The following is a 27,608-nucleotide window of genomic DNA, read 5'->3' on the forward strand; positions in this document are numbered from 1 at the left end:
AACTCATGTCTGGTCAAGTCAATTGGACTCCGCAAGCTGAGCATCTCAGGCGTTTTGCATTGCTACCTTTAACCTGTACTGAATCCACTACGTGTCCTTATAACATATTCATTTCCTCCTAAAAAAAAATAAATAAAAAACCCCTGATGCCTCCTAGAAATTGCTCCAGGCTACTCAGACACTTTTAAGCAATGCCTTTGGTCGCCCTCATCATGGTACAAAAAAAGTTTTTAACGGCGACCTAAAAGCAATGTCAGAGGTAAAATTACAAGAAATTGAGATTGAAAAAATGATAGGGGCATTCCTTCTTTTTTTATTCGGACGGATCAGCAAATCAATGGCCAATCTCATAGCAATAAGTCATAATATATTTTACTGACAGTATTCTATTCAACCAAGAGATATCTACAATGACCAAGAGAAATACCATTGAGCAGTGCTCTAGAAGGCTTGAAAGAACCTCTTATTTGTTACATGAAGACGAACAAGAATCACAAACCATAAATAGCCTAACGCCCTTCCTTTTTGTGCGTAAAGGTAGGCTGGTGACGAGCCTACATAAAGGCTCATTAATAAGTTTAGGGAAAAAGATATTTGCACGGGGGCCATACAAATATTTAAAAAATCCATTTGCACTGCCCCGTACACACCTTATTTACACCGCTCCCCCCGTGCAAATAAAAAAAAATTATTTGCACGGGTCTTTTTTTTATTTGTACAGGGTCTTTATTTCAGTCCTAAATACCATAATCAGGAAGCCTTCCACGACACAGGCTTAGATCTAGAGCCGCTGCCTAAGCATCAAATACTAACCAGAATATTTATCTTATCAAGGTCGTATGTAGCTCAGAGTAGATGTTGGCATTCTTTATGCGACTCTGGGACTAAATACAGAATTACAAATGATTTATCTATAATTGAAATATACTATGCCACTCTACTTTGAACTTTTGTTGGCCGTGTTACTATAGATTGTAGATGGTTCCCCGACACTTTCTTTCATTTAGCGCGTGCATACATCTCTAGTATTTCCGTACACTATTAAGCACACAACGATGAGTTCAGTTATTAGGAACCTCTAATGTGTAATTTGTTTCGGTAGATATACAAACAATCATACTACCATACCCATTGCTATGATGAATAGCGTGCCATGTTACTACTCTCTTTCTTTTTCTCTTATATGTCCTTATCTCTGTCATTCTTTATTAAGAGCTCAAGCGTCCTTGGTACTATTTTTTGTTTATCAAATTCATCAAAATACAATGGGTAGACCGCAGTTTGTTTTGTGGAATATCTATCCCCTCACCCGTTTGTAATCCGAGATATTACTTTTCTTTTAATAGGTGGCGCAGTTCGCACTCAAAGCCGATCGTGCCACAATTACCTTTATCCCTATATCTAAATAGCTAGAATACTTTAATAGTATAACCGTGACTTATAGTGATAGAAAAAGAGGCATAAATACTCTTTTCTGTTACATTGATAAAGATCCTTATTTTTGTCTCATTGCATTTCAAGTTTGTTACCATGTTCAATCAGGGTTGATTTTTCACCAATAATAGCCAGAACTTACCTCGAGTCGTCTTTAGCACGCAGTGCCGCATACTCAGCAGCGTATGTAGATGCTCACTAGCTTCATATTGTATAACCACCTGAAAGAAAGTTAGGTCAAAAAAATAAAATTTTCAAATGGTTATGAAGAGAAGCACTGTCTTCAATCCTATTTCTTACTGTTTTCAGTCAGCATGTACTGTCCAAAAACTTCAGTGATTATCCACATTGGCCTCATTAATAAAAACGTAAATTTCCATCTTGGTTGATGAAGTATTTTTGTATGTCACAAATGAGCTGTTTGTCAGAGATTCAAAATAAAAAAATAATAAATAGCCCGCTTTGACCAGACTTTCTTTTGGGTGATTGTAGAGCGGAATAGAGCGTGAAAAATATTTTATAGATAGATAGTAAGCAGTAGAAAAGTAAGTGAGAGTAAGGTATGGGCCCACACCACATCCATAGAGTATTTGTTCATTTTCTACTAGAGGGACATACCAGGTAACTACGTACCTATCTGTAGGATCATAATATTGCATACTATGGAATATGCAACAGGGCGCGATGAGTATCACAGCTCCCACGGCGCTGCAACTCCCAAAAGTAATAATTCCAGACTCCCCTCTACTCTAGACTGACCTTCGCTTATCTCCTTCGAAATAAAAGCTAGAATCATGTAATCTGTAGGATACACGTTGCTGCTTGTAGATGAAATAGAGACCCCGTGCAAATAACTTCATCCTAAGTTCAAAAAGAAAAACGAGAAAAGGCGGACATTCCCGAGAGAATACTTTCCAAAACTTAACCATGAAAGACAAGACAACAGGGAAAGTTGACAAACATGGATTAATCTATTTGGCAGCCTAGTTGCTAAATATTATTTGGCAGCCCATTGCCAAATATAATCAACTTTCAAGACTCTCTTTGGCAGCCCAGTTGCCAAATAACATTCATTATTTACTTGGCAGCCTACCCAGCGTTATTTGGCCTCTAACTATTTTTTTTTTTTTTTTTTTTTTTCATTCCTAGGAACCGTATATGTATATAACGCTCATACTTTAAATTAATACAGCTCCCGTCTTCTACGTCATAGTCATGTGTAGTGACATTGTCTTGTCTCATTTAGAAAACTAATCTTTTTTTTTTTTTTTTTTTTTTTTTCAAGTAGGTCGCTCATACAGTTTTGGAGGTGCCATTTGGAGATCAATGCCTATGAGAGGTTTTCGCTCGGAGCAAACGCGTCTCACCTACTACCTAGACGTCTTCAATAAACCATTCCCTAACCGTGTACATTGAAGGCTGTTTTGTGAAGATGTCATCGCCGCTGCCCTTAGTACCTCCGGCGGCATTAGCTGTGCAAGGCAATGTATCCACAGAACGCTGCCTGTTTTACCACTGATGCTATGACACTGTTATAAAAAAAAAAAAAAAAAAAAGTAATGTATTTGGCAGCCCAGCTGCCACCCAAGAGTGCGAAGTTAAGTGGCAGCCCCCAGAAGTAGGCTGCCAAATAGAGGCAAAAATTACTATATTTGGCATGGGCTGCCAAATAGATTAATCCGACAAACATAGGCTTATTGAAGTAGCTAAAAAAGCATCGTCAACAGCAGGATTTGAACCTGCGCGGGAGATCCCATGAGATTTCGAGTCTCACGCCTTAACCGCTCGGCCATGTTGACATGATGAGGTCGGCAAACCAATTAAGAGTAAGCACGGTTCCGTAGTGTCGTAGAGCATCTACTAGTGATCTCTGGAAACTAGTAGGTAATAATGAAAAATGAAGAATTGGGCAAGAGCCTCGTGGTTTTGGGATACGATAGTGATCCTAAGTAATGCTTTGAATGATTTTGAGGATGCTGCAAAAGGGCATCGATAATAAGAAGAGAGATCTTTAATAACTGCTAATTTTCTGAGAATTCATAATGAGAATAATGAAGATAAACTCACCTGCAAAAGGGCATCGATAATAAGAAGAGAGATGCCGTTTTTGCAGTGAAGGAAAAAGCTACTTAAATACTATTTAAAAATGGTAGAAAATAGGATGATAGGAAATAAATAAATTGAAAGGAAATACATATTTAGGTAAATGAATAGGCGTCATTTACGACAGTAGTTCCGTGGTGGGCAGCCATTTCGAGAGCGCTCTTTAAGCAGGGCGGGAAGGTAACTGTGAAATGGGTCAAGGGCCATGCTGGGAATAGAGGCAATATAAGGGCAGACCAAGCCGCCAAAGATGCTCATTTTAGCGAAATGTGGACAATCAAAGTACTGGAACACAACGATCTGCGCTGCCACGCTATTTTCGAGAACGAGGTGGTGGAGGATGATCTTAGACACCTGCTAAAACTCCAATCAGCAGTGAGAACACATTACTTGTGGGCGTCTCAGAACAGAGTCAGGAATTATATTGCAGACTGGCGAGAAGTAGAATGGAAAGCAAGCCTGCATATTCTTCACGATGGCAACACGCCTAGAGGCCTCTTCACCAGCCCAGCAGATTGTCACAAGAGAGCGCACAGAATAAAGAAGGTCCATGGTATGCTTCCTACACTCACTTATATGAGGCAGTGGCGACCGGACCTGTATGAGACTGACATCTGCAGGATGTGTGAACAGGAGCAGGAGGACATAGAACACCTCTGGCGATGTCCCATGACACTGGACGAGCAATTGAAAGGTTGGAAGCAGGCCATAGAACTCATCACGAAGGATGGCAAAAGAGCATTAGTGAAGGAGAAGAAGCTCTGGGAAGACAAACAAGGGAAAACACAGGAGCCAAACCTGAATAAAGGAGGCCCCTCGTTTACACCTGTAGCCGACAACGTGATTTGGGGCTCTTTGGAAGCGATGTTCAAGGGCGTCAGAGAGATTCGACATGCGAGCACTCTGTTTGGTGAGGAAGATGTGGATATGGGACGGAGGAACGAGGGTGAGCATGCCCACTGGACTGTCCAAGACTTGTACCACGGTTTGGTGCCGAAGGAACTGATACAAAAATGGAAGACGATCTTCAGAACCACAGCATCGATCTCAAGGTACATTGTTTGCCGCTTTGTCAAGTCAATCGAGGAACTCGGCAGGACTGAAATCTGGAACAGACGCTGCAAAGTCACCGTCAACTGGGAAAGAGAAAATGGTATCACCTCTGTGAGCAAACGCGCCAGGGGACGCAACTGTGTTGGGAGGCACAGACGTAGCAGAGGTGAATTCTTTGGCTCTCACCAGGGACAACGACGAACAGCAGATGTGAAGGCGATCAGGACTGAGGCAGACCGGCGAGTGGCGGCAAGCTACCGGCAGCAGGTGGAATTGGCGATTATGGAGCGCCTGGAAAGCTGTAAATTTTTGATGATTGAGGACAGCGGCTAAAGGATGACCTTCGCGCACAACAGGCCAAGTAGGGAGTAGAGCCGTGCCACAGGTCCTCTGGGACCAAGGAAGTCTACTCAATGCTGACGTGGTTTATGAACAGGATGTAGTACTGTGGCAGTATGACGATGCGGCTTCGGCCGATTATTGGATACCGCTTTATTTGCGACCCCAGTAATGGGGCAACCCATTTATAGAGCTAACATCTAAATAAATCCTACATGACCTCGTGGGTCCTTGTTATCAAAAAAAAAAAAAAAAAAATTTACGACAGTAGTTCCGTAGTTCCGTCGGTATTAGTAAATTATGTAATTATGACTCATTCCTTAAGTGCACACTCCGCAAATGCACGTTCCGCGATATAAAATATAAAAAAATAAAGGCCACGTCGGAATCGTCAGGGCACCCCCCTGTCTAGCCCAGGGGCCGGGTTCGAGTCCTGGTTAAGGCACATAAAGTGAAGCAAACATGTGCCAGGTCAGGGATTTGCTTGAGTTTTTATACTTTCTCTCCGAGACAGCCTAGTGTTCTCCGCTAAGGCTAAGATCGTGGGTGCACTACCCTAAGTCGCCTGGCTGGCCACATGTCTTAGGTATATATTCCACCCCCCAGCCGAACCAGCGGTACATCTGGCAGCACATCCCCCCATCCACCCACTTGACTAGGACAGCGATGATCACAAAGTTTGACGGAGTCCAAAGTAGAAATTTCAGACCAATCCCGCAAGATTTGGGTCCACATGCCAGTGGATTTGATCGAATAGAAAAGTTAAAGTCGTCCTTAGCTAGAGTTGGCACGCCAGCCTCCGCGGCTTTTCACGGGCGCAACAGGCCACATCGGAAGGATGGACTTCGAGTACCGATCACGGTGTACATTGGTAGAGAAAAACATGGATACGAATTGGCTCTTCACAGCCATACCGTGCGAACTTTGAGAGTTTCGCTTGTTTCATATTTGAGGGCGATATCATTACTTTAGAGCGAGATTATGAAATAAAATTCCTCGCCTCTGTGGGTTCTTGTTAACACGGAATAAAGGCCACGTCGGAAAGGAGCACCTTTTTGGATCTCTCAAAGATATTGGCACTGAAAGAGTAAGTATGGCATTTGGTGTGGTAGTCCAGACACAAGAGGGTGATTTTTACACTGCGCTATCTGGTAGAGTAGCAGGCAACGCATCCTCGACAAAGGCAGAGCTAGCTGGTTTGTTGGCAGGAATACTTATCAGCCCACGAAACAGACCTATGACAATCCGACTCGATAACAGCGCAGTTGTGACTCAATTCCGAGCATTGGTCCGAGGCAGAGTGGATAGCACGTTGCGACAACGTATTAGATCACCGTATGCAGTATGGTGGGCAGCTATACACAACGCATTTATTCAACAAGGATCGGAGGTCACGGTCGAGTGGGTCAAAGGACATGCCGGCAACCGAGGGAACGAAGAAGCGGACGAAGCAGCAAAACATGGACATTATGGCGAGCTATGGGATATCAAGGTAACTGTCCCGGACTCGGTCATCCGCGATCTTGTAGATCTCTTTTACATTCAACTTCTGTCTTTGTCTGAGGGAAGGGACAAGGAAATCATTGCTACTACGTCTGTGCTCCCCAACACAGTTGCGTCCTCTAGCGCGTTTGCTCATAGCAGTGATTCCACGAGCCTTTTCCCATTCAACGGTGACTTTACACCGTTTGTTCCAGGGGAAAACCAAACTGGACGTGATGGAGCGGCTAGGTGGAATGAAGTTTTTGATGACTATGGATAGCGGATAATTTGTCGCGTTGCGCAACAGGCCACGTCGGAAAGGTGGACTTTGAGTACCAACCACGGCGGTCAGGGTTTATGAAATCATGGATGCAGCGGCTCTTGCCGTTTGTGCAGTAATAACTATTTATTGACTATAGTTTCTGGAGCATTTTGTTCATAGAGTGTAGAAAATAAGTCCCATGACCCTGAGGATCCTTGTTGTCAAAAAAAAAAAAAAATAATAATAATAATAGGGTAACCCATTTATAGAGCCTATTTCTAATTAAGTCTACATGACCTATCAAAAAAATAGCATAATGTCAGAATACATAGACATGGTTGTTTCTCAACTTTCACTTGAAAGTATGACATTTTACTTTATTCATTCCATGAGAAAAAAAACAAGGAGAAGCATTAGGTGTCGATAAATAATCATTGTATACATTTACAGAAGGCTTTAAAGTGAAAAATGAATCGTAACAATGGCTGATGTTTGCTAATCGGAGCCTAATCCCAGGCATCGTCGACATCAAGCAAATGATATAGTTCTTCAGTTGCCTGACGTAGAGCTACACTCTCAGCTATTTCTCTCCTTTGGCTCAATAGCTATTAAGATTGGAAAGCAAAGCATTAAGTTAAGTTTTTTTGTCTGCATAAGTTTTTTTTTTTTTTTTTTTTTTTTTTTACTTACTTCAATACGTGATAACGTGTTTTTGATGACATTCTCACGTTGACTCAATTGTTGTTGCAGTTGGTAGCATTGAGCATTCGCTGCATCAAGTTCTCGTAACGCTGAACGCGTCTTTTCTCGCTCCTTCTCTGTTGCTTTAGACCGTTGTTCCAATTCATTTCGAAGTTGATCATTCATTTTGAATAGACCCACTTCAGTTGCGGATCGTACCAATGAAGAAGCAGAGTTTTGACGGTTTAGTTGCTCCGAAGCATATAGTGATGAGCCTGTGGCTCCATTGGATTCTTCCTTGCCTTTCTGATGAATATCGACCAATTGCTGTAATTGCGCATTTTTGCGCTGTAGATTATCTATAGTCTTTTGAGCATTCCTACATTTTTTTTTTTTTTTTTTTTTTTTTAAAAAAAAGTGAAATTGGAAAGTAGTTAGTAAACGGAACAAAATTAAGAAATAAAAAGTAAAGAAAAGAAAAGGAAGAAAAGGAAGAAAACCTACTCATTTTCACGCGAAAGCCCAGCAACCCTCTCTTTAGCTCCCTGGCGCTCGCGCTTCACTCGTTCCTCTGCTTCTTTAGTTCTCTTTTCGAGCTCACGTAGTCGTGCGTTCCATCGTTCTTCCGCATCCATCGAGCGCGTCTTTTCGAGCTGAAGTTTGCGCTCTGCATGTTTGCAACGAGCCTCATAGTCTTGTGCTCGACTATCAGACACAGAACCCGCATAAGCCTTGAGCTCTAGAATTGTCTTTGTCAGCTGTTGCAATTTAGACTTGTAAAAAAAAAAAAAAGAAATCATATCAATCAAGGTGCTCTCAGGTATTCCAGTGAATGGCATAATATGGTGATATCGCAAACTGGAAAAATTGGAAAATGTAGGTCAAGTGGCTCGAGGTTTGCACAAAAATTATGGGCAACAACTCTTTTCAGATGATCTGTAGTTATTCTTCGAAGGTTATCCTGTAACCTTTCCATTTCTAGCAGATAAGGTCACTGCGCCGGTCCATGTGCTCGTTTTTTGTTCTCAAGCGAACTTGAAGAAACAAATAACAAGAACTCCATGACCGGTCTCTTCGTATTTGAGCACACTGAGATGCAAAGGCATTGTGGGCTTGATATATACAGCAAATGGAAGAAAAAAAAAGATTGGCCTCGTGGACATGGGTTAACAATACCTGAAGCTCCTCATTCTCTGTTTGTTTCTTGATTAATTGCTCGCGCCATTTCCGTTGGCGATCTGCTGCTGTGCGCACGATAGTCTCAAAGCGGTCTAGTTGCTTCAGTTTGAGATCTAGTTGCTTTTTCAACTGACTGGTAGGGGCAAAGAAAAAAAATGAATTAATAAAATGGTTAGTTATTTGGTGCACAAGTTTTCATATAGTTCAAAAGATTCTTTTAGTGTCGAAAATGTTACTTCATCTGCCCGATTGATTTGTCCTCTAGCTCCTTGCCCTTCTTTTCAAATAAGATGAACAGCTTGCTGAGGGATTTGAGACGTGAGATTAGATGGTTTGTGAAATAAACAAAATTAGCGGAAGGTTTCGGGAGCATGTCGCTGTCCAGTTGACTATCACCGCCGAGAATACTCTCGAGGTGCTGTAGAACAGTGAGGAGGAGTGAGTTTCGCTCAGTGAGATCATTCTTAGTGGACTCTTCCAAAACGTCATCGTCTCGTTGTTTCTGAGTGACTTGAAGCTCCAGCTCCTTAAGGCGTGACTTCATCATCGCAATAGTAGCTGCACTGTCGCGAAGGGCTGTTTCTAGCCGCTCCTTTTCCTCCTCAAGGGCAGCGACGGAAACATTCAATTTTCTTGTTTTAACGTTCTATATTTATGGCATATGGAAGTGTTAAAAGTGTTCCCACAGGAGGCACAAGATTCTAACGAGGTATAAAAATTAATGCCAATTACATCGCGAGCACTAGAGGGCTTACCAAACGATCCACTTCGTTAGAGCGAGAATGAAGAAGATCATTCTTTTCTACCCGGTTTGCCTTGATCTGCTCGACTTCCTGCCTGATATCCAAAAGAGCAGCTGTAGTAGCCTCCAAGTCCTACAAATAGCAATTTGAACACCGCTGTTAGCGGGATAGCATGATTGACCATCACAAATAAAAGGCTATAAACGAGACTATGTTGCTCACCGAATTCAACTTGTATTCCATTTCTTCGTGACGTTCTTCTACCTCTCGCGATTGTCTTAAGGCACGCTTGAGATGTTCCTCATAATACCGCACGTCGTTGTCGCGATCTTTCAAATCGTTCGCAAGTTGTGAAATTTCTTCTGAAGCCATGGCGAGTTTCTGTGACAAAAAAAGGGAAAAGAAGTACCATTTGAGGGGCCATGGCCTTGAATTATAAGCACAACAATTCAAAGGAAATCAAAAGACCTACATCCTGCAACTCATCAATCCGCTCGTTGTATCCTCTCTCTAATTGCTGACGTTCCTCGTCCCATTGCTGATAATTATTGGGATGGCGACCGCGCTGTAGCTTCTCTGATGCCATCCTTTGGTCAATCTCAATACGAAGTTGCGTCTCAAGTTTCCGGTTCTGCTCTTCAATTAATGCCAACTCTTCACGCATCATCTGAAAGTCATGAAGTGATACTGATTCGGCAGCCAAGTTGGCAGAAGAGCCCGGTTGCATTTTCTAGCCGTAATTGGAAGATGATAACCTCACATTCAGCAAGACCACTTTGAAAACCATCGCTCTGAGAAGATAAACTAAAACCATGAGGGAAAATTAAGAGAAAAAAAGAAGTTTCCTACCGACTTCATCCTTGTAATCACTTCATCATGGATAGCGTCAGCCTCACGCCGGGCCATTTCCATTTGCTCTAAACGGTCCTCCAGCTCCATTATTTTGCCTTCCCGCAACTGCAGCGCACCGTTAGCGCTCTGGAGATCTTCTTGTAGTTGTATTAATTCCGCTGTCTTGTCTTCTAGCTCTCCGACAAGATCCGCAAGCTCTTGATCGTGTCGAGCAGCATCTTCATTACGCCATGCCATTAGATCTTGTAACTGGGCTTCGAGTTGATCATTCATCTTACGAAGTTCTTCGAGGTCGATGTTCAAATCATTAATCTGACCTCGCATCTGTTGGCGATCTAGCGTCCAACGATCTGATAGCGCATTCATGTCGTTAGTATGCATATCCTGAACCTGGCGCAATTGTTCTCTTTCATCTTCCAACTGATGCGAAAGTTCTGCAATATCAAGCCTGGCCTTTGAAAGCTCATCCCTGTGTTGTTCAATCTGAAGATTCATATCCTGTTCATATGCAGCCTTCTCAGATCTCATCAGTGAGAGCTCCTATCAGTTTAAACAATTGTCTCAATCAAAAATACAAATCTTCTTGTATGTATAAAAATAAAATCAATGATAGTTTAACTAACCTGTTCAAGTTCTGACCGAACTTGATGAGAAGCATTTAGTTCTTGCTCTAGTTCCCTGTACCTATTTTCCCAGCCGTCATCCACACGCGCCTTTTCCGGTAGACGGGATTCGTTCTGTTGATATCTCAAGAGTTGTTCATGCAAGTCTCTGATCTGATCTTCGTACTTTGCGGTCAAATCCTTGAGCTGCTCGGCATTCCCTGCTTGATCTTCGAGCTCCTCCAAACGAGATCGCAGCTGTGCAAGCTCTAAATCCTTGGCATGGTTCTCCTGCTCCAATGCTTCTATCCGCTCCGCGAGTTCCTTCATAGCCGTCCTCAGCTCCAACGCATCTGCAATTGCATTTCGATAAGCCTCCTCTTCCTCCTCAGACATGCCGTGTTGAAGATCACAGTTTTTTTGCGCCTGGAGAGCCTCAATGGCGGCATGAGCCTCCATCAATAGACGTTTGTATTGCTTTAGTTCTGAGAGTAATGTTTGAAGCTTGACCTTTAGCTCAATGTTCTAAATATGAGCGGGAGTAAAAAAATGTCATGGGTGCCCTTTTCAGGGTGCGTGTAAACAAATATTATCATTGGTAAATCCATACATTTGCTTTAATATGATTGTTCGAGGGCTTCACCAGCATTTTATATTTATATTTTTTATTTTATTACCTCATGAGCAGCTTGATCTGCATGCTCTGGTGACAGCTTCGCAAGTCGATCTTCCAGAAAATACACTTTGAGTTTCAAACTGAAGTTCTGCTTGTTAAGCTCATCAATGATCTAGTTCCAGTGTGGGACAATGATTTTGAGTTGAAAGTCCATACACGCATACCGATAAGTTGAGGAGATAATAACATCCGACATGCCAAAAAAAAGTTGCTTTCTCTTCCACTTCTATTTGTCAAGTATCACACTTAATAATCCGAGCAATCAAAAGAGTTCTTTTATTCACCTTTTCCTGCTCCTTTAGAGTCATTGTCGCAGGTTTTCCAGCCGTGCTACTCCAGCGGTCAATTGTTTTCCGTGCTTTGGCACCATCAGTGATATCTGTCACGCCTGCGGAGCTCATGTGCCCACCAAGAGCATTTGGACGCGAATTGCTCCTTGCAGATTCATCAAGATTGATATCTGCGTCAATGGCATCGAAGGTCAGATCTAGTTTGGATTCTTCTCCTTCTTCCTCGTCTTCGTCTAATCCATGAGAGCCATATCTCAACAGTAGCGATTGGTCAGGGGAAGCTGCCCACTTTGGGTTTTCCATAGGGTAGAGTGGAGAGAATGAATAGGTTGTGAGACAGTAGATTGATGACTGACAAAAGGGTTGTGGATAATGCAGTGATAAAAGTGAAGTATGGACAGTGAATAGTGAACAGCAACAGTTTGACCAAGTGTATAAAATAAAAAAAATTACGCTGATGCAAGAGATGAAAAATGATGTTGAACAACAATGTTTCTTTCTTTTTCTTTTCTTTTCTTCCTTTCTTGTTCTTTCTTTCTTGTTCTTTCTTTCTTTCTTTCTTTCTTTTTTATTATTATTATGTATTTATCCTGTTCTTTGTTTATGTGCCTGTGAATGTGTGGGGTAAAGAGACGTAAATTGCTTAAAATTAATATCATTGCATTTAATGCTTTGATGACTTGGTGGCTTGTCTCCTTGCTGTTGGACTATGCACGTTTGTTCTTGCATTCTGTTCTGATGTCTTGTTCTGTCCTTGATTTTATCCTTTTCACACCATGACCATCCAAATTGTGCCCCTCGGCGCAGGACAGGACGTAGGACGCAGCTGCATCCTCGTTACTATCGGTGGCAAGAATATTATGCTCGACTGTGGCATGCACATGGGCTTTAATGGTAAATAAATGAGCCTTACTTTTTTTTTTTTTTGACCAAGAACTCATCATATATTAGTCCTTTTAGTAGTTAATGACATTCTTCTTATTCTTGATTGCGCCTTCTCAGATGAACGTCGATTCCCAGACTTTTCTTACATCTCTAAGACTGGCGATTTCACTGAAATGCTCGACTGTGTAATCATTTCCCATTTCCATCTTGACCACTGCGGTGCTCTACCCTTTTTTACAGAGATGTGCGGATATGATGGCAACATTTACATGACACATCCAACCAAAGCTATCTGTCCTATTTTACTTGAGGACTATCGCAAGATCACTGTCGACCGCAAGGGTGAACGTAACTTCTTTACCAGTCAGGATATCAAAAATTGCATGAAAAAGGTTATTGCCGTCAATCTGCATCAGACCATCATGGTTGATGATGACTTGGAAATTTGTGCCTACTATGCCGGACATGTTCTTGGTGCTGCCATGTTTTATATCCGTGTAGGTGAAGAATCCTTAGTCTATACAGGCGACTACAATATGACACCGGATCGGCACTTGGGGAGTGCTTGGATTGACAAAGTGCGACCCGACGTCTTGATCACGGAATCAACTTATGCCACCACTATTCGCGACTCGAAGCGATCAAGAGAGAGAGACTTTTTGAAAAAAGTTCATGACTGCGTTGCTGATGGGGGCAATGTTATCATCCCTGTCTTTGCACTGGGTCGTGCACAAGAGCTTTGTATCTTGATTGAAACATATTGGGAGCGTATGGACCTCAAAGTCCCGATCTACTTCTCTGCAGGACTCACGGAAAAGGCAAACCACTTTTATCGACTTTTTATCAACTGGACCAATGAAAAGATCAAGAGTACGTTTGTGCACCGCAACATGTTTGATTTCAAGCATATCAAGGCTTGGGATAGGTCCTACATGGATTCACCAGGTCCTATGGTTGTCTTCGCCACTCCAGGAATGCTGCACAGCGGAACATCACTTGAGCTTTTCAAGAAATGGGCCCCTGATCCCAAGAATATGGTCATCATGCCTGGTTATTGTGTCGCAGGGACAGTTGGATCCAAGGTCTTGGCTGGCGAAAAAAAGATTCAAATTGATGCTTTTAATTCTGTAGATGTCAATTTACAGGTCAAGAATCTATCATTCAGTGCACACGCAGATGCAAAGGGCATTATGCAGTTGATTCGGCAATGCGAGGCCAAGAATGTAGTCTTGGTTCACGGTGAAAAGAGCTCCATGGGATTCTTAAAATCTAGGATCATGACTGAATTTGGCATCCCTTGCTTTGACCCTGCCAACGGCCAAACTATCAGCATTGAGACTAGTCATGTTATTCCTATCGAAATGTCAGCTAGCCTACTGAAACAACATTTGATCCGCCAGTCTGAGACTACAGTAGAGAATACAAACGAAGGATTGACCTCTTCTAGTAGTCCAGATGATAGCTCTGATGAAAACCTTCAACAACCCATCAATCTTAAAAAGCCACTAAGCATAAAGCCCAAGGATAAAGTACTAATCCAAGGCATGCTTGTAATGGAAGATGGAAAGCCGATCCGATTAGAAGATGCAGAGGAAGCGTTGGACAGAGTTGGCACTGCCAAGCACAAAGTGCGGTTTGAGGTTCGAAAAGCTTATAATGCAACAGCATTGCGCATGGCAGTTGAAGAACCAGAATACTATAAAAGGATGGCACGTTCAGCAGATAATGATTCCACAGAAATGGAGCATGTTTCAGAAGATCTAGAAAATGACTGGGATAGTGATGCGTTTGCTTTGGATCTTGTTTATGTAGCACTACAAAAATCGATTGGAAATCATATCAAGCTGGCCCGAGAGGGGGAGAGTGGCGCTATTGTTGTACGTAGTGTTCGGATCCGGGCGCCAACAGAACAAGATGAATTTGAACGAGGAGGGCTTTTGATAGGATGGGATTACCAAGATGAAGATCTCGCAACTAGAATATTGTCAGTTGTCGCCTTAACTCTTGCTGCCAATCGCTGAAATAGTCAACGCAACGTCCCTCTTTTTATTTTATTTTTTCCTATGATCTTTGTACATAAATCCAACTCACACAACATGTATACCCAATTATTAATTGAGTTTATGATTGATTGCAAATGTTTAAATTGCTTCAGCAATGCATAAAGCGCTATACGTATTATCCATGAACATCTTCAATAGCTTCATTTTTTTGTCAATATATTTTCTTTATTAGATACTAAACTAGTGAAGAAGACTATGTGCAATTATAAACAAGAAGATATTGGGGGATTGCGGGATTGTGGGTATTGTGAGTATTGTGGGTATTGTGGGTATTGTGGGTATAGATGGGAGTTCGAGAAGGTCCTGCTTCTCATAGGATCCCATGGGTCCTCAATAGGTGATGAAGCCTGCACCAACAAGATATTACTGAAAATTAAAAGAAAAGAAAAAAAAGATAGATAGATAAAAGTGGCTATACAAACATATTCATGTTCGGCTTAAGGCCCTTAGGCTTGAAGATTGCTTATGCGTCCTCCTCAATGTTCATGACTGGACGATAGCGGCTGCCACCCGCATATTGTGCCTCAGCCTCAGAAGCTTCTTGCTCAATGTTCATGACTGGACGGTAGCGGCTACCACCAGCGTACTGAGCCTCTTGTTCAATGTTCATCACAGGGCGATAACGACTGCCACCGGCGTACTGGGCCTCAGCCTCAGAAGCCTCAGCCTCAGAAGCCTCTTGTTCAATGTTCATCACTGGGCGATAGCGACTACCACCAGCGTACTGGGCCTCTGGCTCAGCAGCTTCTTGCTCGATGTTCATCACTGGGCGATAACGGCTGCCACCGACGAACTGTGCCTCCTGCTCAATGTTCATCACTGGACGGTAGCGGCTACCACCAGCGTACTGGGCCTCTGGCTCAGCAGCTTCTTGCTCGATGTTCATCACGGGACGATAACGACTTCCACCTGCATACTGTGCCTCATGTTGGATTGGGAGTGCCTGAACTGTGGCAATGGAAGCTGCAATAGAGAAAAGGAGTGTGGTCTGGAACTTCATGGTTGGTTATGTGTACGAGAGAGAGAAAGAGAGAAAAGTTGTTGAGAGAAGTAAAAGTGTGAGTGGGCGAGTGAGTGAGTGAGAGTAAGAGTAAGAGTCTGAGAAAATGGGAAAGATGCAAGTAAGCTGATGTAGCTATTCTTTGCTTGAGTGGATGGAGAAAAGACTGTTTGAGTGAAGAACTGGTTGGAAGTGGAGGATGTCCACTGTATTTATATGTGAATCCTCCCTTTTCATTCATCGCCGATCTATGTAACACCACGGGCGCCTGTTTCCATGCATGGTTACACGTTGTTGTGCAACAAGCCTTGTTCTCGACTCAAGGAGCAGCCATAATTGCATTTTGCAATCGGCAACGGCCCAGCTGAGCGGTTGACGGAGGATTAACGGGAATTCCCAGCAGAGACATATTGCTTATACTGATGAATAAGGGGGGAGGAGCAAAGGAAGAAAGAAGAGGTCGTGCGCAGGTCTGTTCGCTCTCAAAGTCTGTTCGACCAATCGCCTGTATGGCGGGGTGCAGGAAACCTTGCTGAAGTAACCTAATAAACATTCCAGTAAAACCAAGAAATGAGCACAGACAGCAAGGTCGTCTCACTAAAACAGCCGTGGCATAAGAAAACAAGTTATTATTGTCTTGGAAAACAAGTTCAGGCACAAGGCCTAACCTCTTATATTTATTGCTCCGCCTGATGATCTACTGTCACCAGCCCTGTGTGTCTCGCATGGACGCTCATCGATGTTTCTAAATAACTAGATGACTAGATGATTAAATGACTAAACAACCAAATGGTTAAGTGCTGGTGACAGACTATCCATCTGTTCTCTTCTTGCATTAGTTGTTGCAGATATGGGCGCAATGAGGAAATGACAGACCATGGCCTTATATCACCTTCTTTGAATTCTAGATAGAAAAAGAGAAAAAGAAATTTACGCCGGTGCGGTGTCTGACCTTTGTTTGTGTTGCTCACTGTTTCTCTCTCTCTCTTATAGAAAGGAAGAAAAAAATCCGTGCTGCTTCCTCTCTGGACCATGTCAACGGTTAGAAGGTCAAGGCGGCGACAAGTCTGCAAAGAGTCAAGAATTGAGGGTGAACAAGTAAAGTAGAAAGAAGGTTACGGATTTTTGCTTACAGCTCGACTGTTGACTGGCTGTAGCATATGTAGCACAGGCTGAATCGATTGACTCTCATCACCGATCTTGTACTTGAGACATCCCCCATAGACATTCCTTCCACCAATCCCACCAACTTTAGTAAGAAAAGGTACAAAATAGCGTTATCGCTTCTAGATTTCTTCCAGACATTGCTACTTTGGTATGTTGCCGAACTCTCTACCGAGCTAATTGCTAATTGCCAATCGTCATTCGTCCGCGCCTTCTGTTTCCTGTTGCCCAATTGCTTAATCCTATTGGGGTCCTATTGCGAAAAAGGCCGACACATGGCATCCCTCTGAATATAGGTTACACACATACTCTTACTTCTTGTTATTGCTCTTAGCTAGTATCGCTCCCGAGCCCTTTGTTGAGGAAAGAACCTTGTTGTGACCCCTCTCTCTAGGTTTGAGTACTGTGTTACTATGTCTATTTTGCATTTCCACCCTAGGATGTTTCGCGTCTCTCTCTCTCTTTCTCTCTACAGCTCTCTAGCTGTGATTATAGTACAGGCGTCGGTATATAGATGGTATGATAGTGAGGTAATATGTTAGTATCCGCAATATGAATGCATCAATCTCAATTATAGAGTCTTCCAAGCACTTTACGCATTAGTTCTTTTTGTCTGATTCATTTCACTTATTCCCAAGTCAGCAAGCCAGCAACAGCCAAGAAAGATAGAGGTGGTCATTTATTTTATATGACATTACATGGCCCAAACAACACAGCAGACCTGATAGCAACTTTGTAACCTACAATCTGCATTGATCTGCATCGAAACATGGCCCAGAAAAGAGGAAAAAGAGATGCGGGGCGCATATTATTATTCTACGGTGTGGAGAAGTTCAGAAAAAGGATACAGCAATCAATGTGTATACAATATTATGGTACGTATTCAATTATGACCCTAAACATGCATGCATGCACGCTAAGATTGTAACACATTACATTCAATGCTGTAAAATAATTAAGACTAAATATCGACCATGTCAGCAGAAGTTCTTGTTTTACATTTATGACTACATTACAGTGTTACGTACCACTAGAAAAAGGTGCATGTAAAACAGTACAGAGTCATCTTGCAGCACTTGTTGCACGAACTACATGTTCTGATTTCTATGGTTAATATCCAGAGCCAGATGCTCTTTTTTTCCTCTTCTTCTTTCTCTTGTAACACTTTCTCTTGCGAATGGCTTCATTTTATGCATGGAGGATACTTCATTTCATTATCTTTGTCAATCACATACGTAGATTTATGGCAAGCAGGCATGTATATCATTGAAAAAACCTCTTCTCTATATCTTTAGTAATTGCTAAGTATACATATATATACATATTATACATATTATACATGCGCAATTATGCGTTTTTAAATTATACACTCAGTAGAATCCTAGATTTCGCGAAAAGTCTGTTACAATAATAAGAGATAGCATATACTTTTTTTTTTTTTTAAAGAATATCTGCAAGCTGACTAAGGCATGAGAAAGAAGACATTATCAATATCAAACCTTCTAGACCCTCAAACTCTGGCCAAGGATATGTGAAAGCTCCCTCTTGTTAAACTCACGCATTTATTGGTAAACATAAAATTAGCCATAAAATCATTTCACTTAGCCAATACGACAAGGATAATAAAAGATTGATTTATTATTTTTATTTTATTTTATTATATCATAGAATTATGAAATTAATAACATATAATGGTTATAGATGAGGGTATAAGGTAGCAAATTTAAGAAGGACCGGCTTCTCATAAGATCTCATGGATCCTTTTTAGCGCAAAGCAAAGATTGTACAAATATTATCGAAACTAGAGTCTCACTTATGCATCCTCCTCAATATTCATGACTGGACGATAACGGCTGCCACCAGCGAACTGCGCCTCTGGCTCAGCAGCTTCTTGCTCAACGTTCATCACTGGGCGGTAGCGACTGCCGCCTGCGAATTGTGCCTCGGCCTCAGAAGCGTCTTGTTCGATGTTCATGACTGGACGATAACGGCTGCCACCAGCGAACTGGGCCTCTGACTCAGCAGCTTCTTGCTCAATGTTCATAACGGGGCGGTAACGGCTACCACCAGCGAACTGGGCCTCCTGCTCGATGTTCATCACAGGACGATAACGACTACCGCCTGCAAATTGTGCCTCGGGTTCGGAAGCGTCCTGCTCAATGTTCATGACTGGGCGATAGCGACTACCACCAGCGAACTGGGCCTCAGGCTCAACATTCATCACGGGACGGTAGCGGCTGCCACCAGTGAACTGGGCTTCTGGCTGGGCCGCTTCCTGCTCGATATTCATCACAGGACGGTAGCGGGTACCTCCTGCAAACTGTGCCTCATGTTGGATTGGGAGTGCCTGAACTGTGGCAATGGAAGCTGCAATAGAGAAAAGGAGTGTGGTCTGGAACTTCATGGTTGATTATGTGTACGATATTAAAAGAGAAGGGTATTTGTGTGTGGGTGTGAGGTTGAGAGATTAAAAGTTGGAGAGAGTGAGGATGGTGCAAGTAAGCTAGCGTGCTGTTATTTGCTTGAATGGATGGAGTAAGGACTAGTTGAATGAAGAACTAGATGAAAGTAGGGATGGCCACCGGTTTTATATGTGTCCCTAGACGAAGAGGAATGAACCCTTCATGCTCATTGACGGCTTTCTAGGCACCATGTACAACCATGGATGCTTGCTTCCATGCATGGTTACACGTTGTTGTGCAACAAGCCTTGTTCTCGACTCAAGGAGCAGCCATAATTGCATTTTGCAATCGGCAACGGCCCAGCTGAGCGGTTGACGGAGGATTAACGGGAATTCCCAGCAGAGACATATTGCTTATACTGATGAATAAGGGGGGAGGAGCAAAGGAAGAAAGAAGAGGTCGTGCGCAGGTCTGTTCGCTCTCAAAGTCTGTTCGACCAATCGCCTGTATGGCGGGGTGCAGGAAACCTTGCTGAAGTAACCTAATAAACATTCCAGTAAAACCAAGAAATGAGCACAGACAGCAAGGTCGTCTCACTAAAACAGCCGTGGCATAAGAAAACAAGTTATTATTGTCTTGAAAAACAACCCCAGGCACAAGGCCTAACCTCTTATATTTATTGCCCCGCATGGCAATCGACTGGCAGTCTATTTGTGTCTCGCATGGATGCACACCGGTTTCTGAATGTGCATGGAAATGGCTGTATTTTTTGCTGAAAGACCGTTAGTGATGCCAGATGTGGGTATATGGAGACCACGCCTTGAGGTCTAGCCTTTCTTCGAACAGCTCATCCGGAATTATAAAGCACTCTTTTGTGTTCTGTACCATATTACTGGTTTGGACAAGTTTCCTAGTTTGCGACTCTTACTGACCGTTGGCAGATAGCATATTTGATCTTTCAAATGCTATTTATATTCTTCAAGCTTTGAGACAACAGTTTATTAAACCAAAGCGGTCAGATAATCAGTCAACATTCCCCTAAGGTTTTTGTCACATTTGCCATCTAAAGCATCGTGTAACTATTGTGCAAAAAACCAGTTCATGCTGTAGTAGTATGTGAGCTATCGCAGACTGGAGGATGGGGAGGTTAGGGATGCCGAGACATTATGCTTGCTGCAAGACCACAATTTGCAATAGGCATAGACATGGCTATCATGCGCCAGTATATGCTATCTCTTATTATTATAACAGACTTTTCGCGAAATCTAGGATTCTACTGAGTGTATAATTTAAAAACGCATAATTGCGCATGTATAATATGTATAATATGTATATATATGTATACTTAGCAATTACTAAAGATATAGAGAAGAGGTTTTTTCAATGATATACATGCCTGCTTGCCATAAATCTACGTATGTGATTGACAAAGATAATGAAATGAAGTATCCTCCATGCATAAAATGAAGCCATTCGCAAGAGAAAGTGTTACAAGAGAAAGAAGAAGAGGAAAAAAAGAGCATCTGGCTCTGGATATTAACCATAGAAATCAGAACATGTAGTTCGTGCAACAAGTGCTGCAAGATGACTCTGTACTGTTTTACATGCACCTTTTTCTAGTGGTACGTAACACTGTAATGTAGTCATAAATGTAAAACAAGAACTTCTGCTGACATGGTCGATATTTAGTCTTAATTATTTTACAGCATTGAATGTAATGTGTTACAATCTTAGCGTGCATGCATGCATGTTTAGGGTCATAATTGAATACGTACCATAATATTGTATACACATTGATTGCTGTATCCTTTTTCTGAACTTCTCCACACCGTAGAATAATAATATGCGCCCCGCATCTCTTTTTCCTCTTTTCTGGGCCATGTTTCGATGCAGATCAATGCAGATTGTAGGTTACAAAGTTGCTATCAGGTCTGCTGTGTTGTTTGGGCCATGTAATGTCATATAAAATAAATGACCACCTCTATCTTTCTTGGCTGTTGCTGGCTTGCTGACTTGGGAATAAGTGAAATGAATCAGACAAAAAGAACTAATGCGTAAAGTGCTTGGAAGACTCTATAATTGAGATTGATGCATTCATATTGCGGATACTAACATATTACCTCACTATCATACCATCTATATACCGACGCCTGTACTATAATCACAGCTAGAGAGCTGTAGAGAGAAAGAGAGAGAGAGACGCGAAACATCCTAGGGTGGAAATGCAAAATAGACATAGTAACACAGTACTCAAACCTAGAGAGAGGGGTCACAACAAGGTTCTTTCCTCAACAAAGGGCTCGGGAGCGATACTAGCTAAGAGCAATAACAAGAAGTAAGAGTATGTGTGTAACCTATATTCAGAGGGATGCCATGTGTCGGCCTTTTTCGCAATAGGACCCCAATAGGATTAAGCAATTGGGCAACAGGAAACAGAAGGCGCGGACGAATGACGATTGGCAATTAGCAATTAGCTCGGTAGAGAGTTCGGCAACATACCAAAGTAGCAATGTCTGGAAGAAATCTAGAAGCGATAACGCTATTTTGTACCTTTTCTTACTAAAGTTGGTGGGATTGGTGGAAGGAATGTCTATGGGGGATGTCTCAAGTACAAGATCGGTGATGAGAGTCAATCGATTCAGCCTGTGCTACATATGCTACAGCCAGTCAACAGTCGAGCTGTAAGCAAAAATCCGTAACCTTCTTTCTACTTTACTTGTTCACCCTCAATTCTTGACTCTTTGCAGACTTGTCGCCGCCTTGACCTTCTAACCGTTGACATGGTCCAGAGAGGAAGCAGCACGGATTTTTTTCTTCCTTTCTATAAGAGAGAGAGAGAAACAGTGAGCAACACAAACAAAGGTCAGACACCGCACCGGCGTAAATTTCTTTTTCTCTTTTTCTATCTAGAATTCAAAGAAGGTGATATAAGGCCATGGTCTGTCATTTCCTCATTGCGCCCATATCTGCAACAACTAATGCAAGAAGAGAACAGATGGATAGTCTGTCACCAGCACTTAACCATTTGGTTGTTTAGTCATTTAATCATCTAGTCATCTAGTTATTTAGAAACATCGATGAGCGTCCATGCGAGACACACAGGGCTGGTGACAGTAGATCATCAGGCGGAGCAATAAATATAAGAGGTTAGGCCTTGTGCCTGAACTTGTTTTCCAAGACAATAATAACTTGTTTTCTTATGCCACGGCTGTTTTAGTGAGACGACCTTGCTGTCTGTGCTCATTTCTTGGTTTTACTGGAATGTTTATTAGGTTACTTCAGCAAGGTTTCCTGCACCCCGCCATACAGGCGATTGGTCGAACAGACTTTGAGAGCGAACAGACCTGCGCACGACCTCTTCTTTCTTCCTTTGCTCCTCCCCCCTTATTCATCAGTATAAGCAATATGTCTCTGCTGGGAATTCCCGTTAATCCTCCGTCAACCGCTCAGCTGGGCCGTTGCCGATTGCAAAATGCAATTATGGCTGCTCCTTGAGTCGAGAACAAGGCTTGTTGCACAACAACGTGTAACCATGCATGGAAACAGGCGCCCGTGGTGTTACATAGATCGGCGATGAATGAAAAGGGAGGATTCACATATAAATACAGTGGACATCCTCCACTTCCAACCAGTTCTTCACTCAAACAGTCTTTTCTCCATCCACTCAAGCAAAGAATAGCTACATCAGCTTACTTGCATCTTTCCCATTTTCTCAGACTCTTACTCTTACTCTCACTCACTCACTCGCCCACTCACACTTTTACTTCTCTCAACAACTTTTCTCTCTTTCTCTCTCTCGTACACATAACCAACCATGAAGTTCCAGACCACACTCCTTTTCTCTATTGCAGCTTCCATTGCCACAGTTCAGGCACTCCCAATCCAACATGAGGCACAGTATGCAGGTGGAAGTCGTTATCGTCCCGTGATGAACATCGAGCAAGAAGCTGCTGAGCCAGAGGCCCAGTACGCTGGTGGTAGCCGCTACCGTCCAGTGATGAACATTGAGCAGGAGGCACAGTTCGTCGGTGGCAGCCGTTATCGCCCAGTGATGAACATCGAGCAAGAAGCTGCTGAGCCAGAGGCCCAGTACGCTGGTGGTAGTCGCTATCGCCCAGTGATGAACATTGAACAAGAGGCTTCTGAGGCTGAGGCTTCTGAGGCTGAGGCCCAGTACGCCGGTGGCAGTCGTTATCGCCCTGTGATGAACATTGAACAAGAGGCTCAGTACGCTGGTGGTAGCCGCTACCGTCCAGTCATGAACATTGAGCAAGAAGCTTCTGAGGCTGAGGCACAATATGCGGGTGGCAGCCGCTATCGTCCAGTCATGAACATTGAGGAGGACGCATAAGCAATCTTCAAGCCTAAGGGCCTTAAGCCGAACATGAATATGTTTGTATAGCCACTTTTATCTATCTATCTTTTTTTTCTTTTCTTTTAATTTTCAGTAATATCTTGTTGGTGCAGGCTTCATCACCTATTGAGGACCCATGGGATCCTATGAGAAGCAGGACCTTCTCGAACTCCCATCTATACCCACAATACCCACAATACCCACAATACTCACAATACCCACAATCCCGCAATCCCCCAATATCTTCTTGTTTATAATTGCACATAACATGTTATATATAATTATCTATTATTTAATAAAAGAACATTGCGATTAAAAAAAAGCTAACAGATATTGATATTGAAAACTCTAAAGAAAACTATTGAAGTATACCAGTAGCATAATAAGTAATGAGAGCGAAAGAATGATGTATTTATTATGACCCAGGAATTCTCGTTAAATAAAAGTGGATAAATATCTTAACACCCATATAAATGACTGCTAATCGCAACAAGCATCTGTCATGTTATTGTCTGCAAAGTTATGTAAATCATTATAGGTATTATTTAAAAATTTTGATGTATAAGAGTAGAAGGTTGTTGTTACATTTAAGTGTATATAATTGAATGCAGATAGAAGTTATTAGATATGTAATTTTTGATAGGCTTGGAAGAGAGCAGGCGCGGGATGTTCTGCTTCTCTCTTTCTCCGTCTTATTGGAGGTAAAAAGCAGAGTTCATGCTGTTGTTTGCGACCTTCTGCATCGCCTGGTAGATCGTATCATCCTTGGTCTGTACTTGAGTGGAAGGGCGCTCCTCGTGGATGGAGGTACGGGGTGTTTGAGCTGGGGTTGCGGCAGCTGAGGCAGACTTGTTCTTGTTGGACTTGAAGAGAGGCATAGTTGGCTTGATTGTGTGTGGATGTTTTTGTAGTGATGGAGTTGTAAAGTATTTATCTTTTTGTGGCTTTGATTTGCTTACAGATGTGATGAAAAAGAGGAAGAGGGAGTAAAGATGGCTTTTTATACGAAGTTGACCGTGCCGTTTATGAATGTTCCCAAGATATTTTTCAGTTCGGAAGGAGAGCATGGGCCTCCATGGTTTTAGCAGGGATTCTATTTTAGTGTTCTTTTCCTTCGCCCAGAAGTGGAGAATGAAAAAATTAATTGCCTCATTTTCCCATGACATGTCCTGAGAAAAAAGAAGTGTTTCGGTGCCTGAAATTTTATTATTTCATTACTACCGCAGTTGTTTCGTCAGCCATTACTCATACCATATTTAGCAAATGATTAAGAAATCGGGTTTGGTTTGATTCCTAAAGACTTTATCACAAAGGATGGAAAAGTCGACGGTTTTAAAAAAATACCGCTATTCTTAGGAACTTTGCTAGTTGGTGAAGATGCTTTGTTCATCACACTGAATAATTTTTTTTTCCTTCAACAGATCTTGACAGTTGGAAAAACTTCTTAATGGGGTAGATATTCAACACATTTCATTGTATATATCTATCGGTATTCCCTTAACATCAACAACCTCTAAAGGACAGGTGTCCCTGCTGCTGGAGCCCGGCTGGACACTGGGGTTTGTTCATGAGAAACATCCTATCACCCAAACGCGGACAAAGACACAGGTGTGCGCTTGGGGTACAGGAGACCACATTATCTATTTAGCAATACAAAAAGTTGTCGATAGCATCATGGCGTTTCATTTGCTTTCACTCAAGAGGAGTATGTATAAAGCATATTCCCCCCAACCTAGCCTCCAAAATTGATATTTTTATTCTAACTCTATGCCATGTCATAATAAATGTGTTGTATTTAGTTTCTTTTTAAGCGCTCAGGAATATATTATACGCTTGATTGGTTGATATCATGCCGGAGTGCCTGATTTAAAATACACTGCTGCCTGACTGGGGGGTCGCGGGATTGAAGCAGCAACAACATAAATCCATCCAAGTCTTCCTCCCATTGAGTTGATTTCTTCATGTTGACGGGAATCAAAAGCATCCTACACTTTCTCGGCAAAGACTTTAATGGAGGGCATAAAAAAAAGAGTGGGGCGATAGAAATCGACTGACTCAGCTTTATCTAGACAATAGTCATTTGTGGTCTTTGGAAGACTTCCCTTTGCGGATTCTGAACTTCAGTCTTTGGAGTTTCAATTTTTATTTCTAAGATGGAACGCGGGAAAGAATTGTGGAAAATTGGAAAGGACGAATAGGTGACTACATGAACATGGCCCATGCTTTTTCTAATTAGACTCAGCAACAAGATCGGGCATTAAAATAAGCATGGCCAGAAGGAAATTCTTGACCTATTTTATAAAAAATTGCCTCAGAGATCTATATTTATTCAAATACTCGAAGGTTCGAGACAAAATAAACAACTTTTAAAATGCTCCATGCTTTCCATATTTGTCTGTTGCTATGAAGTCAAATAAACATTTCGTCACCAAAAAAAAATTCATTCTCCACTCCTCCAGGTGCCAAGCCCGACAGTTACGTGCCGTGTATCTTTATTCACTGTCCTCTGCCGATTTCAGTGTTTGATGACTAAATGCGACACACGGACCGGAGATCCATTTGGTCCATGCGCGACGTCAATTCGACATTGACTATTCTGGTACATAGCGATGTATATTACCAAGAATAGAAAAGAACAACATCCTTCATAAAAAAAAAAGATATAAAAAGAAGACCTTTCAACCACATCTTTTCTTCATCCAAACATCAATAAAAGCTACATCAACAGCAACAACAACAACAATCAGCGCTATCAATCAATTATTCGCCTTTTAAGACCTTTAAAAACTACTACACCATGCCTCTCTTCAAGTCCAACAAGAACAAGTCTGCCTCTGCTGCCACCACCCCGGCTCAGACACCTCGCACATCTATTCACGAAGAGCGTCCTATGACAACCAAGGCCGGTACCAATGCTCACAAGATGACTCGCGATCAAGCTCTCGAGGTTATCATGAAGACGTCTATGGGCAATGCCGCTAATACCGCTTTCGCTCAATAAGCGTATAAACATAAATAAGGTGCCTCCAAGGACCTCCAATTGGCCGTCATCAAGAGACACTCTTCCGTATGTTTCGCAGAAAGAGTTCAAAAGAACCAGCATTACCTTAATATCCATTATATCAAGCCCATTGCATCCACATTTGTAATATAAGCAAATTAATAAATCAATACCATCTTCCTAAGTGACATGATTTTTTTATATTTGACAAGGGGTCAAAACTTCCTCGCAGTAACTTTAATCATAAAAAAAAGCCACGTTTTTCAGATTATCTTGCACATGGAAGATGCAGGGTTTCAATGCAACGGTCAAAAGAATCAAACAAATTTCTACTATTCCGGTTTCAATTTCTCTTTCTCTTGTGTATAAGCAGCTGCACTTTCAGTAGAATATAGAAGTCCGTCTCTAGGCGTATGCATTCTATGATTACTTTCTTTGATAGTCATGTCCTCGTATTGCAAATAGATTTTTGTTTTTTTTTTTTTTAAAAAAAAAAAAAAAAAAAAAAAAAAAAAAGAAAAGTATCCAGTATCTTCATGGTTGAGTAGAATTTCTGATGTTCAAGTCGGCTTTTTTTTTTTTTTTTTTTTTTTTTGTTGTTCTGTCCCTGCAGGTTGAATTTGTTCTTACAATGAGTTTGTCAGGGGACAAGAAAGAAGGGCAGGGGAACAAGGACAGTGAGTGACATCAGCCAATCAGCATTGAGAATAGAAGAACGTGCTAGACTCAAAAAACAAAAAAAAAAATAAATGTCACAAACGCCATGCCAGAGAGGGATAGTTGGTAAAGAGTAAAAGAAAATGGGGCCGATAACGAAGGATCAAGGAAAGCAAGCCGGAGAGTCAAGACAATTATTTTTTACATTCGTTAATCACAACAAGTAGCGATGTTGTTAATCATGTTTCATTTGCGGGGTAAGAATAAGGATCCAAAGCTCAAAGACTAGCGACCCTTGTGCAAAGCCCAATGTGCAAAGTATAACAGATCGTAATGGTCGGTCCTCTTGAGGACATTTAAGTCGGAGAAAATACGCATGTGGTGGC

The 27,608-nt window shown here is 42.0% G+C and overlaps 7 protein-coding genes and 1 non-coding gene across 8 annotated transcripts; 3 read left to right on the top strand and 5 right to left on the bottom strand.

The window, feature by feature from the left end:
- Nucleotides 1-3,152: 3,152 nt before the first annotated feature.
- On the bottom strand, nucleotides 3,153-3,233 carry BCR41DRAFT_t55. The gene has a single exon. It is a non-coding gene; the product is annotated as a tRNA-Ser (tRNA).
- A 3,809-nt stretch (nucleotides 3,234-7,042) lies between these two features.
- Nucleotides 7,043-12,319, bottom strand: BCR41DRAFT_351783 (hypothetical protein). Its single transcript, XM_022023859.1, has 12 exons — nucleotides 11,691-12,319; nucleotides 11,408-11,518; nucleotides 10,752-11,255; nucleotides 10,126-10,668; nucleotides 9,749-10,006; nucleotides 9,499-9,657; nucleotides 9,289-9,408; nucleotides 8,770-9,179; nucleotides 8,531-8,666; nucleotides 7,859-8,127; nucleotides 7,364-7,733; nucleotides 7,043-7,278 (listed from the first exon to the last, which is right to left on the bottom strand). The coding sequence occupies exons 1-12, from the start codon at nucleotides 11,997-11,999 to the stop codon at nucleotides 7,180-7,182; spliced, it is 3,288 nt and encodes a 1,095-aa protein (XP_021882393.1). The 5' UTR covers nucleotides 12,000-12,319; the 3' UTR covers nucleotides 7,043-7,179.
- A 153-nt stretch (nucleotides 12,320-12,472) lies between these two features.
- On the top strand, nucleotides 12,473-13,960 carry BCR41DRAFT_303984 (beta-lactamase-like protein; the record flags this gene model as incomplete). Its single annotated transcript, XM_022020741.1, has 2 exons — nucleotides 12,473-12,590; nucleotides 12,699-13,960. Coding segments are annotated over 2 exons (1,380 nt in total), but the record flags the coding sequence as incomplete, so codon positions are not given.
- An 878-nt stretch (nucleotides 13,961-14,838) lies between these two features.
- Nucleotides 14,839-15,820, bottom strand: BCR41DRAFT_351785 (hypothetical protein). Its single transcript, XM_022023860.1, has one exon. It carries the CDS (start codon nucleotides 15,642-15,644, stop codon nucleotides 15,108-15,110), a length of 537 nt encoding a protein of 178 aa, XP_021882395.1. The 5' UTR covers nucleotides 15,645-15,820; the 3' UTR covers nucleotides 14,839-15,107.
- A 2,690-nt stretch (nucleotides 15,821-18,510) lies between these two features.
- BCR41DRAFT_351786 (hypothetical protein) lies at nucleotides 18,511-19,341 on the bottom strand. Its single transcript, XM_022023861.1, has one exon. The coding sequence runs from the start codon at nucleotides 19,210-19,212 to the stop codon at nucleotides 18,622-18,624; it is 591 nt and encodes a 196-aa protein (XP_021882396.1). The 5' UTR covers nucleotides 19,213-19,341; the 3' UTR covers nucleotides 18,511-18,621.
- A 3,507-nt stretch (nucleotides 19,342-22,848) lies between these two features.
- BCR41DRAFT_351787 (hypothetical protein) lies at nucleotides 22,849-23,866 on the top strand. Its single transcript, XM_022023862.1, has one exon. It carries the CDS (start codon nucleotides 23,025-23,027, stop codon nucleotides 23,559-23,561), a length of 537 nt encoding a protein of 178 aa, XP_021882397.1. The 5' UTR covers nucleotides 22,849-23,024; the 3' UTR covers nucleotides 23,562-23,866.
- Nucleotides 23,867-23,868: 2 nt separating this feature from the next.
- Nucleotides 23,869-25,842, bottom strand: BCR41DRAFT_421409 (hypothetical protein). The gene is made up of 2 exons (XM_022030017.1): nucleotides 25,396-25,842; nucleotides 23,869-24,427 (listed from the first exon to the last, which is right to left on the bottom strand). Exons 1-2 carry the CDS (start codon nucleotides 25,546-25,548, stop codon nucleotides 24,257-24,259), a joined length of 324 nt encoding a protein of 107 aa, XP_021882398.1. The 5' UTR covers nucleotides 25,549-25,842; the 3' UTR covers nucleotides 23,869-24,256.
- A 255-nt stretch (nucleotides 25,843-26,097) lies between these two features.
- On the top strand, nucleotides 26,098-27,024 carry BCR41DRAFT_421410 (hypothetical protein; the record flags this gene model as incomplete). The annotated part of the gene is made up of 2 exons (XM_022030018.1): nucleotides 26,098-26,163; nucleotides 26,281-27,024. 2 exons carry the CDS (start codon nucleotides 26,098-26,100, stop codon nucleotides 26,563-26,565), a joined length of 351 nt encoding a protein of 116 aa, XP_021882399.1. The 3' UTR covers nucleotides 26,566-27,024.
- Nucleotides 27,025-27,608: the final 584 nt, after the last annotated feature.

The sequence above is a fragment of the Lobosporangium transversale genome (assembly GCF_002105155.1).
Source record: "Lobosporangium transversale strain NRRL 3116 chromosome Unknown BCR41scaffold_14, whole genome shotgun sequence".
NCBI lineage: Eukaryota > Fungi > Mortierellomycota > Mortierellomycetes > Mortierellales > Mortierellaceae > Lobosporangium > Lobosporangium transversale.